This window comes from Oncorhynchus masou, chromosome 22, assembly GCF_036934945.1.
Source record: "Oncorhynchus masou masou isolate Uvic2021 chromosome 22, UVic_Omas_1.1, whole genome shotgun sequence".
Classification (NCBI taxonomy): Eukaryota; Metazoa; Chordata; class Actinopteri; order Salmoniformes; family Salmonidae; genus Oncorhynchus; species Oncorhynchus masou.
Window position 1 is genome coordinate 46,852,954 of NC_088233.1, and position 15,451 is coordinate 46,868,404.

Below are 15,451 nucleotides of genomic sequence, written 5' to 3' on the forward strand. Positions count from 1 at the left end.
TTCCCTCCCTCAAACCGGCCGCTGAGGCCTGGGAAACAGTTGACGTGAGGATGGAGCAGAAGCGTGAGGGATGCACGACAAATTGTACCCCCGACGTCACTGTTCGATTGATCCAGGGCGACACCGCGCATGAGCACCCTTACTCTACCGACCAGCCATAGGTACTGGCAAAAAAGCACCTTGTAACCTAGCTGGGAATGGGACAGGCTGCTCTGAAAAATGGGCCCCTTCTGTGGCAACAGACATGGGCGATTCGTAAATTGAATCTAGGAATGAAAAGTGTTTAGCTGGAGACAGACAGCTCATTTCAGGGTTCATACGAACCAGATAATAGCATGGTCGTGTCCAACACTTTTTGTTCCCTCGACTCAGCTACCAACTACTACTTACGGGCACAGGGGGCTCCGGCAATGGCTGAAGGGGCACTGTTGTCACAGTAATGTTTTTGTGGAGGGGCTACTTTTTTTAAGTAATAAAAAATATTTCTAAGATAGTTGTCGAAATTATTGGCACCCCTGTTTTCAATAGTCTGGCACCCTCCCCTTGTGAGGATAACAGCACTGAGCATATTTCTAAAATGTTTATTGGGATTGGAGAACACATTAGGAGGAATCTTAGACCGTTCCTCCATACAGAATCTTTACAGATCCTTGATATTCTTCGGTTCAATTCAAACCTTTCAATGGGGTTCAAGTCTGGAAACTGCAGACTTGCAAAATGCAAATGTAAAATGTTAATTTTGTTGTCATTTAACCATTTCTTTGTGGATTTTGATGTGGGCTTGGGGTTATTGTCTTGCTGAAATATCCACTTACGGCCAAGCTTCAGTTTTCTGGCAAAGTTCTGTTACTTGGTAGAGTACGTGATGCCGTTGACATTAACAAGGGCCCCAGGACCAGTGGAAGCAAAACCTGCCAATAACATCAATGATACACCACCATATTTTAGAGTAGGTATGAGGTTATTTTCTGTATATACACATCCTCCTTTCGAGGACAAACCCACCACTGGTGTGCATGGCCAAAGAGCTCTTTTTTTCATCTCCTCTGACCATAGCACCGGTTCCAACCCAAGTGCCAATGCCGTTTACATTTGTTGGTTGCTCTTTTGTCTGGCAACCCCTCCAAATAGCCTTTTGTAATGGAGGTGGTGTCTAATTGTAGATTTGGAGACCTGGTGACCCAAAGACGTGACCAAGTTCTGTAATTCTCCAACTTTGGCCCTTGGATTTTTCTTTGCCTCCCAAACCATCTTCCTCACTGTGCATGGGGACAAGATAGACTTGTGTCCAATACCAGTCAAGTTTTTCACTGTTCCAGTGAATTTAAACTAATTAATTGTTGCCCTAATAGTGGTAAGTGGTACATATATTTTTTATTTTTGCGATTTTCTTGTACCCATTGCCTGATTTATGAAGGTCAACAACCATTTGTCCTTTTCATTTGTGAGCAGTTTGCCTTTTCCTATGGATGACAAAGGGATTTTACATGCGTATTACCTCATTTTTATACCCCAGTGAAACAGTAAGCCATGCAGATTTAATGTAGTTTGATTTGATTTATTAGAATATAATATAATAATATAATTTCAATGTCCCTCGCATCTCTTTGAGCATACAATATAGCTCAGTATTATTATTTATTTGATACTTTTTTGCTCATCTTTATCAAGGGCGCCAATTATTTTTGACCTGACTGTAGGTGAAGAGAAAGCAGGTCTCACCTGTGTACTGAAAGATTGAGACGGTGCCTCCCTCTATACCGCCCTGTGCCTTGACGGAAACACGGAAGGTGCAATTGGTTCCTGGTGTGAGTTCTGGAATGACAGCCTCCTCTCCTGTCACTGTGTGGTTTGTGGGAGTAGACACGCACCCCTCGGTCTGGATGCGGTATGTGTAACCACTCTGGTACTGAGGTGGCTTGGTCCAGGTCAGACGTACACCAGTTGTGTTTACTGTAGGCGCCAACAACCCACTAATGGGATATGGTCCTGGAAACAAAGGGTCTTAGGTTTGACTTGAGTCATAAAAAGAGGGGGAATACTGTTCAACATATGCTGGTCCCAAATATGTACTCTTATTCACACCAAATATGTACTCTTATTCACACCAAATATGTACTCTTATTCACACCAAATATGTACTCTTATTCACACCAAATATGAAAGATAAATAACTCTTAAAATGAAAATGAGAATTGTTATTGCCAATGGGAACATACTTGTATAATAGGACACTTTCACAGGGGTTGCCATGGTGCCGTCCTCTGTGAGCGTTGTCACGGTAAAGGTGTAGTTGCTCCCCGACTGTAGTCCGGTGACAATCCTTTTGGTGTTGTTGACATTGATGGAGTTTAAAAGGGACCCGTTGGGGTAGGTTACCTCCACCTTGAAGGAGTAGCCAGCTTTGTTCTCCGGCTGATCCCAGACTAGAGTCACATCGGTAGGGGTGATTCCTGTCTCTGTCAGCCCACTCACAAAGCGGGGCCCTGGAACAAACGAACAACAAAGATCATTTGTGTACATGCGAGTTTGTGTAACGGGCATCACGCTGCTCGCCTAGCGAGTTCCACCTCCTCCTGATTCGGCTCACATAAGTCTCTAGCCCTGGACATCTGCTTTGCTAGCACATGTGACCGCCCTCCTGAAGCGTCTTACCAGTTGGCGCCACCAAAAAGCTAGCTATTCGGCGACGCAATTGGGGACACTTTAGGCTGAGGAGTGCATTTCACACATCCCCATGTGCTGCAGGTGCCATGCGTGTGTAGATGCAGTGTAAATGTGTGTGTTCAGTAGTCACTCACTGGTATAGTTGGCTGTCGTCACCGCTGTGCTCTGGTAGTCCAACGGCCCTACGGTTACCACAGTGATGTTGTAGAGTGTTCCAGACTGGAGGTTCTCCAGGAGGATCCAGTTGTGTTCCGTCAGGTTATGCTGGCCCAGGTAGAACACAGAGAACCGGTACTGACCCAGGTCCATGTCCAGGGGCCGGGCCCAGCTGATGTTGATGGAACCAGTGGTCTGGTCCTCCACCTTCTGGGTTCCGGGAGGGTTGGGATCTGGGAACAAACCAGGGGGACTTTAGTTATGCAGGATATTGCAGGTGGAGTGACTCAGGCATGTGATGACATTAGAGAACAATCCATTCTAGATTATGAGCATGTGTCTGTAATTGTACATGCTCTTCAGACCAATATGTAATTATCTTTACAGCAGCAACGAAACAAATGGAGTACAGCTGGAAAATTGGACTTTATTGAAACATTGACTGACTTACACGTTGCATTTGTAACATTCAGTGATGCCTCAGTGAGCGGTCCACTGTTGGTGACCACTCTGACAACATAGACTTTGCCTGGTTTCAGGTTTTGGAACACTAATTCTAGAGAGTCATTGGAGACAGTGTGGCTGTTTTCCATCACGTTGTCGTTGTGGATTGTGACGGTGTAGGAGTCCACCTGTCCCACAGGGGCATCCCAGGTCACATTCATTGTGGTGGTTGTTCCTGTTGTGGCGATATTTGTCACCACCCCAGGTTCTAAATGGTATATACAACAAAGAAATTACATTAAAGGGCTAGTGCAGTCAAATATATATATATATATTTTCCACACTAAGGTGGGAATAATACTGTGATATTGTGAAAATTATGATAACGCCCTTTTTGTGTAAGAGCTGTTTAAAAATACCGCCAGAAAAATCTACCTGTTTTGGTGAGATGGAGTTTTGGCCTACCTGGTGACATCACCAGGTGGTAAATTAGTTAATAGACCAATAAGAAAGCCAGTTCCAAACCTCTGTTTTCCCCTCCTTACTCAGACCACTCCCAGATAGTCCTAGCAAAATTCTTGCTTGAGAAATTGCTCTTTGCTTAGAAGCTATTTTTGACCATTAGGTAGTTAATTGTTACCCAGAAATGATTTGATATTGAGATAAAAACAGCTGCATTGGACCTTTAACATTTAGACTAGAGATATATAGATCTTAAAAGTGTGGTAAATGTTTATTATGTAAATGAGTTTAATTTGGTTTAGGTGTGAAATACGCATCGTCAGCCATCTTAGATTAAATCAACTTTGCTAGAAGGTGAGTGAGAAAGAGATGGGGGGGGCGGTCTTTTGAACCGTACTTGTGTAGCTAGACGTCTCGACTGAGTCAGACTTAACCCCCTGGACGACCGTGACCACAGAGAAGGTGTAACTGTCCCCAGGCTGGAGATGGGTGAAGGTGTAGCTCTCGACCGTGGTTGACACGTTCGCAACCATAGAACCCTTCTTGGAGACGGTCACCAGATAGGAGTAGGTGGGTTGGTGGTCATCCTGTTGGGACCAGGAAAGCTTGATAGCATTTGTGTTCAGATCCTTGACCACGAGGTTACTGACCGCCTTGGGCTCTGAACGGCAAAGAGGGCAGATATATTGTATTAATATGATCCATAACACAGGATCATTTAGCAGACGGTGTTATACACCTCTTAACTACACACGAGTAACTGCAGTTTGCATTACTCTTGGATTACTCTACAAATACCTTTGGAAGGAATATTAGCTTACGTGTGAAGCTGAACGTGAGTTCTGGAATTCCGTCGCTTCCCGCTGCTGCTACTGTTGTAACAGTGAAGTTATAGCCAGTCCCAGGTTCTAGGGCAGGGACGTCCGTGAAGCTTGTATTGACTGTTTTCTCTCCGACAGGGCCTGTAGCGTTGCTGTACTGGACTCTGTAGGAGTAGTAGGACTTAACACCCACAGGGTCAGTCCACTGTAGCTTCACTGAGGAGGTGGACAACGGGCTCGCTGTGAGACTCACCACTGGTTTTGGCACTATGAGGAAAAAAAATCAACCTTAAATCGATGATCTTACTCGCCGCATTTAACCTGATGTATTTCAAAAAAATATATCATGTAAATAATAGCCATTTCGCAGATGCTTTTATCCAAAGCCTTACAGTCGTGCGTTGTTATATTTTATGTATGGGTGGCTCCGGGAATCTAACCCACAACGCTAGCAGTGCAAGCGCCATGCTCTACCAACTGATCCATACAGGACCATGCATCAACCGTGCATAGTATTAGAAAGAATTCAGAAGACTTCTGCAACATTTTCACATTGTCAAAAATGTCACCCCAAGCACACCATATAGTTGTTCCAAGTGTACGTACATGTGTATCCAGATGTATTAACAGGGGCGCTTCCCAGATCCTGTGGTCCCACGGTTATCACTGTGATGGTGTAGAACGTTCCAGAGGACAAAGAGAGCAGGTTATATCTGAGACTAGTGGTAGACTGGCTGCTTGCTCCAGTCCCAGTAGAATAGTAGCTAATGTTATAGGAGATGCCCGGACCACCAGTCATTAGACCAGGGGTTTTCCATTGGACAGCGAGGGAGCTGGTTGTCCTCTCTGTGATGATGAGGGGTCCAGGTGGGTTGGGTACTGTCGATGGAGAAATAAGAGAGACGTTAGGAAAGTTGCATACCCAAATTCACATTCACACAAAACACACACACGCACACACTCATTTGCTTTTCTTTCAGGACAAACACAGAGAGAACCTCCTCACACTCTCTCATTCCAACTCTCAGAAACTACAAAACTACTACGAAGCCTTAAGAACCTCTACAGTAAATGCATAGTATAGCCACCACTGGTCATGACTTACCAGTGGCTAACTGGACCGTCGCAGACTGGTTCTTGAAGTGTCCAGCTACAGCAGTCACTGTGACCTCATAGACCCTCCCTGACTGTAGCCCAGTGAAGCTGGCCTTTGTGGTCTGTGTGGTTTGGCTGGACGTATAGCTTAAAGCAGCATTAGAGATGTCCACATTGTATTGGTCCACCCTCCCTCCAGGCAAGGTCCAGGTCACATTCAGCTGACTGGTCCCTGGTCCCGTAGCCACAATGTTCACAGGTTGTTTAGGGTCTGTCATGACACAATCGAAAAGGTTTCATTTCAATGATGGAAATATAGACAGTATAGAAAAGACAAAAAGGTCACAGCCAGCCCAAGACTGTACTCTTAAGGAGTGTCGGAGAGCCTGCCGTTACTCCTTAACATCCAAGGGGCCTCATTTAAAAAACGTGAATTGGTCCAAAATATACACTGAAATGTGCGTGCACCAGTTTTCATGCAAAAGTTGGCATTCATACAAATGTCGCTTCACGTGAGAATGTGCTCACCTCCCTGCAAACTTTAGACCATGCGTACGCACATTTGCGAGTTGTTGAAATATTGTATTGCAAACTGGCAAGTAAGTATTTTGTGCAAATGGGGTATGATGAAAAGCATATAAACAAGAATTCAGCCAGTTGTCGTTAGTGAGAAGAGCGAAAATCTATGCGTTTAATTTTTCGAATATAAATAACTAGACAAAGGAATCTTTTTCCGATTTTATTTTCAGAACCATTGCAGAATAAATTCCGGTTTCTGGCCGTGATGGGTTCATATTCCCGAAGTTTTATTTCTGTTTTTATTTAACCTTTATTTAACCAGGTAGGCTAGTTGAGAACAAGTTCTCATTTGCAACTGAGACCTGGCCAAGATAAGGCACAGACAACACAGTGTGACACAGACAACAACACAGAGTTACACATGGAGTAAACAATAAACAAGCCAATGACCCAGTAGAAAAAAGAAAGTCTATATACAGTGTGTGCAAAAGGCATGAGGAGGTAGGCAATAAATAGGCCATAGGAACGAATAATTACAATTTAGCAGATTAACACTAGAGTGATAAATGAGCAGATGATGATGTGCAAGTAGATACTAGTGTGCAAAAGAGCAGAAAAGTTAAATACAATAAAAACAGTATGGGGATGAGGTAGGTAGATTGGGTGGGTTATTTACAGATGGACTATGTACAGCTGCAACGATCGGTTAGTTGCTCAGATATTTGACGTTTAAAGTTGGTGAGTGTTGGTAAAATTATGCTTAAATGACTGAACAAATAATTTTAAATGGAACTGTAACTAAGTAAAACTTATACTCTGTTTTATTATATCTGATTAACAATATGATTTCATAAGAAGGGATTGTGAGACACGGACAAGGAGTAATTAAAGTTTATGAACACCATTTCAACTAGGAAGAAATGAATGGGTTGTGGACTGTGAAAACAGATAAGGTCGTTAGCCTATGGTTGACCCTACAGAAACTTAGCTCTGAGGGTTTTAGATAAGACAGTGAGAGCATTCCTAAGTTCTGTTAATTAGAACTGTCAGTTCATTGGTGATTGATAATGTTGAGGTGTCAAAAGTTACCTGGGAGTGTGTTAGTAAGTTAGAATGAACTTTTCACCTCACTTTGTCCTGGTCGAGAGGAGGGGATTCTGTTAAAGCAATGAAATGACGTCATGATCTGTATATAAACTGTTGTTCGTGGTTAAGTGGGAGCGCGCTCCGCAAATAAATTTGGTTACCTATTATTGAAAGAGTGGTGGGTGGTATAAGGTGAGGAAGGAAGTAGCTATACAACAAATTACCAAGAGCAGCTCTCATTTAATTGGGCCTAGTAGTCTAGTAAATAGATAGGCAATATGTATTTCAAATTTTGCAATCCCATAGGCAGCATAGTTTAAAATATAGAGTCACATTTTACAGGTGAACAGTTTATATTTTACATTGAAGAAGGCCTGCGTAGTGCATTTGGAAAGTACTCAGACCCCTTGACTTTTTCCACATTTTGTTACGTTACAGCCTTATTCTGAAATGGAGTAAATTGTTTTTTCCCCCCTCATCAATCTACACACAATACTCCATAAAGTGAAAACAGGTTGAGAGTTTCTCCCATTGTTCTCTGCAGATCCACTCAAGCTCTGTCAGGGAGCGTCGCTGCACAGCTATGTTCAGGTCTCTCCAGAAATGTTTGATCGAGTTCAAGTCTGGACTCTGGCTGGGCCACTCAAGGACATTCAAGACAGTTGTCCCGAAGCCACTCCTGCGTTGTCTTGGCTGTGTGCTTAGGGTCGTTGTCCTATTGAAAGGTGAACCTTCACCCCAGTCTGAGGTCCTGAGCGCTCTGGAGTAGGTTTTCATCAAGGATCTCTGTACTTTGCTCCGTTCATCTTTCCAACCACCCGGTCTAGTCTCCCAGTCCCTGATGCTGAAAAACATCCCACATTCTACCTGGTTTCTCCAACTCCTGTGTACCACCCCTACAACACACTTAAGCGTTTGGAAGGGCCAATGTTCCAGTGGGGAGCCTTCCACAGCTAAACCAGTCAGTCATCAGGTTCCAGCAGCAGCCACACAGCTACAGCAGCCTCATAGCGAACACGGCATCAACATGCAGTGACCGAAATGCTTGTCATTTTATGACGTTTATGTTATGGTGGAGGAGTGTAAATGTGCCAGCTTGGAGGAGGTCACTGAAGCACAGAGTGCCTCCCGTGTATGGTAAGATGCTCGTAAACTTCGGATCACTGCTAGCTCAGCAAAGAAGGTTCCTGTGCGCACCTCAACAAATCCCGACAACTGTGCGAGAGCATCTCTTCCCCAGGTTCCATGGGAGCTCCGCAACCACATATGGCAAGGGGAATGAGCAGGTGGCCTACACATGGACGGAGAGTTAAGGGTTTAGTCTGGAGAGTAGAGGCACAAGTAGTGAGTGTCGAGGAGCCAGATGGAGTGTAAACTCTCAAGAACATCTAGAAATCAAATGTCCTGTTCTGAGTAAGAAGTGTGAATCTGACTGAACTGTTCTCTGGCAAACTCACCGATGTGAAGCTGGTGGATGGGGTTCCTCAGCGGCGACCTAATGGAGCCCGTGGGTACTACATGCAGGTGCAAATAGGCATGTTCTGCACAGGATTCGAGAGATGCAAACTGCTTGTCTGGACTCCATCCGAGCAGCGAGCAGGTTGTTATTGATGTGCCTTTTGATGTGAAGTTCTGTGCTGATGTCATCACTGAACTGAAGGGATTCTATTTCACACTTATGCTGCCAAGGATAGTAGATGACTCCAGTCATGCAGACTAACTCTGCTCCAAATATGTTCACCTGTGGTATATAGGGTCCTAATACTTCTGTGTTTTTAAATAGTTCCTATATTTTGTGCTTTGTAAAGTTCTCTGTCAGCTCTACCTTATTATCTAAGCATAAGTCTTTGTGGGGTTTTTTTTGTCTTGCACACTTCTCTTCATATGTACATTTACCTGATTATATTTGCATAATTCTTGGTGGGGGTTTTTATATCCCGCCTTGTACAGCTCTCATCCTACATGCCTACGGAGAACTCATGATTTAGGATTATTGTGTATTGTACCTTGTATAGCTCTTTTCATATGTCACTTCATGGACGTATCTAAGCATACCATAATTAATCTTGCACTTGGCAAATTGTGGTGTTAATAAAAACACTATGAAATTCTACTTGTGACATTTTCTTTGATACTCAACATTTTAAAATTAAGGACAAGGAGGCATGTCTTGAGGGTTTCAAATGTGTTTTCAGTTTGATTCTGGGTTAGGTTTTCAAGGGCACAAATGAAGAAAACAAGTGTGGCACTTGGTAAACAGTTGTCTTCCCTCTTGGTCTGTTAGACCTTCTGGTGTTGAAGACAATGTATTTTAAAATAGATTGAAGAAGGCATGATAACAGCACCTATTGAATGCCTGTAATTATCAGGAACATGTAAAGTGTAGGATCATGACTCAGATTAAATAGGAAACTATATATACACACAGTATCTCATGTGGATGAAATGATAGTGCATATAGAGTTACATTTCATATGCATTAACATTCTCACTGCTCACTCAGCATCCTCATGGATGATCTCACCTTGCATGTTAACAAGTGCTGCACATATTCTTAAGGATTTTGTCCATTTTGTGCGTCAGGTTGATGGGAACAGTCTGGGAGAGGATTTTGAACACCCTTGAGTCGTCTGATAACTCTCTCAACGTGTATTTTATTTATTTCACCTTTATTTAACCAGGTAGGCAAGTTGAGAACAAGTTCTCATTTACAATTGCGACCTGGGATAGGTACTGATAGGTACATTAGCTATCCTTCTCGTGCTTGTGACATCCTCGTCAGACAGCTGGTCTCCTTTCTGAGTGAAGGCTGGTTTACCTTCCTCTCACACAACAGATCTCGGATGGTGAAGCCCCTGGCTGCGTTTCAAACTCAAAAGACACGCCCTCGTCCACTTACCCTCGGTTTATACCCTTGGGGGAATACCCGAGGCCATATTTGTAGTCGGTCCAATGATTAGCCAAGCAAGGGAAGTTTGCAACGTAAGCCCCTCAGCCCTTGTTTTTAATGGGGTTTGCGAGTGTACAATTATGTTCACTTCGGGGCCAGAAACGCCCCATAATTCAATTTGCGATGATTGTACATCCGCTAAGAAAAGTCAGCCAAAACTTAAAACCTCAACGTCACAATGGAGTCAACATTCAAGTGTAAGTAAAAACATGCAAGTGTAAATAAGTTAGAAATTGTGCTACTAACGCACAAACACGTCTCGTAAAAGTAATGATGTTTTTGTTTGGTTAGCTTTTGGAAATTGTAGAAATAAAACACTTTTCTTCTTCAGAAGTTCCACCTAGGCAGGCTAACGTTAGTTAGCTAATTAATTTGCTTGCTATCATACAGTAGGCGTGTGTGAATAATTCTATAGTTAATATAATAGACATGCAATCATAATTGACTGTAAGGCATATAAAGCACCCACATGCTACCGGTGACTGAAAACATAATCGTCGCGGGACGAACGAGTGACGAATTTCCGGGCAAGGGCGGTCCATTTAACAACAGAGCTCTACGAACCTTGTTTCAGCAGGATGTTGTATCTATACCTTATGTCATGCCTTATTGCAATTGATTTATTGATAATATCTGTTGGGAAAAAGTTTGGATGTTGCCACACACATACCTACTTGTTAACAAAATTAAGGACGTTTCCTTTAAAATTATTCATAAATATTATCCTGCCAAACACTATATGAAGATGTTTAAGGAAAACATCAACTCAAATTGCTCATTTTATAATGACCACTCAGAAACAGTGTTGCATCGTTTTTGACATTGTATGCATGTAAGAAAACTGTGGCAAGACATCAGTAGGTTTATAATTGAACACATTTATAAAGATTTTACACTATTGTGGAAAGATGTACTGTTTGGATTCTTTACATACAATAGAAATAAGCTGAAACATTTTTATGTAATTCATTTCATTATTCTTTGCCAAATTTCATATACACAAATGTAAATTTACAAACAGAAAACTACATTTTCGTACCCTACAAAAATAAATTGAACTGTATTTTAAGACGGTTAAATGCTCTACTAACAAAAAAAGCTGTTAGAATTGTAAGTATTTGTACGTCCCATAAGGTCCTTGTATAATTGTAATGTGATATTGTAACCCTAGCTCGATTGTTCATTGTTTGTAATATATGTATGCATATGTTCCCTCATGTGCGTTATGTATTGATTTGTTGTTAATAAAAAAAATACAAATTTTTAAAAAATCATTCCTTCCTCCCTGCAAGTGTAAACTCGTCAGACGTCATGATACAGCATCAGAGGTGGGCTCAAATCAAAAGGTGCCTCACAACTGCACTCGCTCCGCAACAAAAAGTTATGTGTCAAAACACTCCTGCACCATGAACAGCTTCCGTTTTTGCTAGTTATTGTGGCATCCCCTTAAACCGAACATAAAATGCCCGTTTTGCGTGAATCCATGTTCGGAGAGTTGTGAGAAGTGATACAAAGTTAGTTGGCTAGCAAACTGCGAACTATTGGCTGAAAGTGCTTAACCGGAAGTCCCCCACACAAAACTAACGCCCATATTTCCGTTAAATGAGGTGAATAAGAAGGCAGGACATAGAAACCCATTAAACTACTATTGAACAACAATTTAGTATTTTGCATCGAAGTGTGGGGCTGTAGCATTTAAATTGTTTTGAATATGCAATCAATCTTGCAAAATGTGTGGACAGGCAGTTACTGTAGGCGGCATGCAAGTTTAGTTAGAAAAAGTCACTGCAAAATATCGGAACTGTCTGCTCACACCTCTACAGAAATGTGATCAAAATTGCCATTGCTCTTTCTTTAAGAAACTGCCGTTGCCGATTGTCAAGTTTCAAATTATACAGCAAAGAATGGACATTGTCACCATAAAAGGCGAATGGGGGTGTTTTCCAGGCGGAGTTTTAATGCTCGATCACGCAGTTTTACAACGGGTTTGGTTTATAACAGGAAATATGTGTATGAATGGCGTGTGCCAAGTTTATAAATCTCTATATTTTTGTAAGTGAGCAGACATTTTCTGAAATGGTGCACACAGACATTTAGTGTGAAATGTACGGTTGTAAATGAGGTCCAAGGAATTTATGTTTAGAGGGAAACTGGTACTGGCAGGCAAAACAGCCAAATACTCTTTCTAAACATGAATCAATTCTCAATTGCATTACGGTTCTAGAAACATAAAGACCTTTACTTTCATATCAAAATTATTTCACAAGCGCAAAATAGATACTGTTTTAACCGGGTTTAACGCCATTGCAGCCAACGGTATTTTCTGTGACAACACTTTTTTGGCATCCTTCCATCCGTTACACAAATGTGTTCGCAGCAGTCTGTCTTCCGTAAACAAGGAAATATGGCCGTCTAGGAACATTTACCCTATAAAGATGTGTGTAGTAATTGAACATTTTATTATTTATCGCTAATCTGAAAGATGAGGTCCTTATGTTTCCAAACCCGTACCGCAAGCGATGCGTGTTTAGTTCAGACTGACCGTAGGAGCTTTTAATAAAAAACCCTCCGGATGGAAGATACCTTCTTGAATTAGACGCTAACGTTAGTTACCGTCTATGGATAGGCTAGTCAACAACCAATTATTTGTTTAGCCATTTTCAACAATTACGTATTCGCCTTACCTGTGTATCCAAATCCTTTGAGTCATACCACACCAAACTTGAAAGAGGACTTACTTGTGAAAGTGGCTGTTGTATTGCCTTCTCCTACAGTTGTTTTATCTCCAGCCACTGTAGTGACTGTGAAGTTGTACTGCACTCCAGCAGTCAGCCCAGAGATGGTAGTGGAGGTTTCTGTGGTATTCATACTGACACCAGCCCCCTCTACTCTATAGAATGCACTGTTTCCCTTTGGTTGAGTCCAGCTCAGATACACAGACGATGTTGTGGTTCCAATCACATTGAGGTTGCCGACAACTCCGGGCTCTGTGGAGGAAAAGGGGTGAGAAAAACCCCCATTTAGTTCTACTTATTAAAAAGAAATTAAAGAAAAATACACTGAGTGTACAAAAAATGAGGAACACCATCCTACTATTGAGTTGCACCCCCTTGTGCCCTCAGAACAGCCTTAATTCATCGGCATGGACTCAACAAGGTGCCAAGCGTTCCACAAGGTTGCTGGCCAATGTTGACTCCAGTGCTTTCCACAGTTGTGTCAAGTTGGCTGTAAGTCCTTGTGGTGGTGGTGGACAATTCTTGATACACGCTGGAAACTGTTGAGAATGAAAAACCAGTGCGCCTAGCACCTACTACCATACCTTGGTCAAAGGCACTTTAATATTTTGTATTGCCCATTCACCCTTTGAATTGCACACATACAGTGCCTTGCGAAAGTATTCGGCCCCCTTGAACTTTGCGACCTTTTGCCACATTTCAGGCTTCAAACATAAAGATATAAAACTGTATTTTTTTGTGAAGAATCAACAACAAGTGGGACACAATCATTAAGTGGAACGACATTTATCGGATATTTCAAACTTTTTTAACAAATCAAAAACTGAAAAATTGGTCGTGCAAAACTATTCAGCCCCTTTATTTTCAGTGCAGCAAACTCTCTCCAGAAGTTCAGTGAGGATCTCTGAATGATCCAATGTTGACCTAAATGACTAATGATGATAACTTCAATCCACCTGTGTGTAATCAAGTCTCCGTATAAATGCACCTGCACTGTGATAGTCTCAGAGGTCCGTTAAAAGCGCAGAGAGCATCATGAAGAACAAGGAACACACCAGGCAGGTCCGAGATACTGTTGTGAAGAAGTTTAAAGCCGGATTTGGATACAAAAAGATTTCCCAAGCTTTAAACATCCCAAGGAGCACTGTGCAAGCGATAATATTGAAGTGGAAGGAGTATCAGACCACTGCAAATCTACCAAGACCTGGCCGTCCCTCTAAACTTTCAGCTCATACAAGGAGAAGACTGATCAGAGATGCAGCCAAGAGGCCCATGATCACTCTGGATGAACTGCAGAGATCTACAGCTGAGGTGGGAGACTCTGTCCATAGGACAACAATCAGTCGTATATTGCACAAATCTGGCCTTTATGGAGGGTCGCCTTCTGTTATCTTGTCCTGGGCGATGGCACAGACCTGGAGTGTGTACTGGGTCCCTTGGGTCAGGCTCTCTATGATGGCAGAGGTGGTGGATGTAAGTTGGTCCTTCCCTGTTCTTCCGTTATGAAACTCCACCCTGTAGCCTGCTGCCTCTCCTGTAGGCTTGGTCCAGCTCAGAGAGAGAGACGTGGTGGTCTGAATGACAGTAGGGGTTGCGATGACGGCAGGTTCTGTTTGTGAATGAGGAGTAGAGGGGGAGAGAAAGAGAGAAAGAAAAGAGCGAAAGAGAAGGTTGTCGGTGAAGAGAACAACCGAGTAAGGGATGAACGCCAGAGAAGAGTCATCTGATGGTTGAGGTTAGTTTCCAGCTCAGTTTGAGGCAAACAAATCTGCATTAAGCAACTTTCAGTGAGACTTACTTGTGGCTTGATTTGTTACATAAGCAACTCCTTCCGTCATGTTATCTCCAGCCACTGCAGTGACTCTGAATGTGTACCAAACTCCAGCAGTCAGTTCATTGATGTTGAAGGCTGTCTCATGTGTAGTTGTATTCATAGTTTTACTGCCATCAGTCCACTCTACTCTATAGAAGGAGCTATTTCCCTCTGGTTCAGTCCAGCTCAAAGACATAGATGATGTTGTGATTTCAGAGACAGTAGGGTTCCTGATGATTGTGGGCTCTGTGCGTGCAAGAGAGGGACATTTTGGTAAAAGATCACAGGAATCCTAATTATTTATTGAATTCCTCATAAAATGAGGAGAAGACTGCTACTTTTACACTTCTACTGAAATGTAAGGTAAGTATGTAGGGTGCAAAAATCATTCCTCTAAAAGCATAATGTAAAGATTGATAGCATGATCAATTTAATGAAAAGTTTTGGGGCAAAAATGTTTGTTTTTTTACAGTATCTTATGGATATACTGATAGAAAAGTATGGGTAATCTGACAGTAATTTTATCAGAAATGACTGCAGAGACCATTAATCTGTACTGTACTCCAGCAGTCAGCTCAGTGATGTCAACGTTTGTCCCACTGGTAGTTGTATTCACAGTTTTACTGCTATCAGTCCGCTCTGCTCTATCGAAGGAGCTGTTTCCCTCTGGTTCAGTCCAGCTCAGAGACACTGATAATGTTGA

General features: G+C 42.4%; 1 protein-coding gene across 5 annotated transcripts in view; it reads right to left on the reverse strand.

The window, feature by feature from the left end:
- ptprja (protein tyrosine phosphatase receptor type Ja) overlaps nt 1–15,451 on the reverse strand; it is a 67,253-nt gene that overhangs the window by 18,151 nt on the left and 33,651 nt on the right. For all 5 annotated transcript variants that reach the window (XM_064930345.1, XM_064930344.1, XM_064930343.1 and 2 more), the window contains 9 exons: nt 12,939–13,187; nt 5,656–5,916; nt 5,157–5,429; nt 4,551–4,817; nt 4,127–4,390; nt 3,275–3,535; nt 2,802–3,056; nt 2,220–2,486; nt 1,723–1,989 (listed from right to left, as the gene is read on the reverse strand). In XM_064930345.1, the coding sequence (XP_064786417.1) occupies nt 1,723–1,989; nt 2,220–2,486; nt 2,802–3,056; nt 3,275–3,535; nt 4,127–4,390; nt 4,551–4,817; nt 5,157–5,429; nt 5,656–5,916; nt 12,939–13,187 (2,364 nt within the window). The remainder of the gene's footprint in view (nt 1–1,722; nt 1,990–2,219; nt 2,487–2,801; nt 3,057–3,274; nt 3,536–4,126; nt 4,391–4,550; nt 4,818–5,156; nt 5,430–5,655; nt 5,917–12,938; nt 13,188–15,451) is intronic.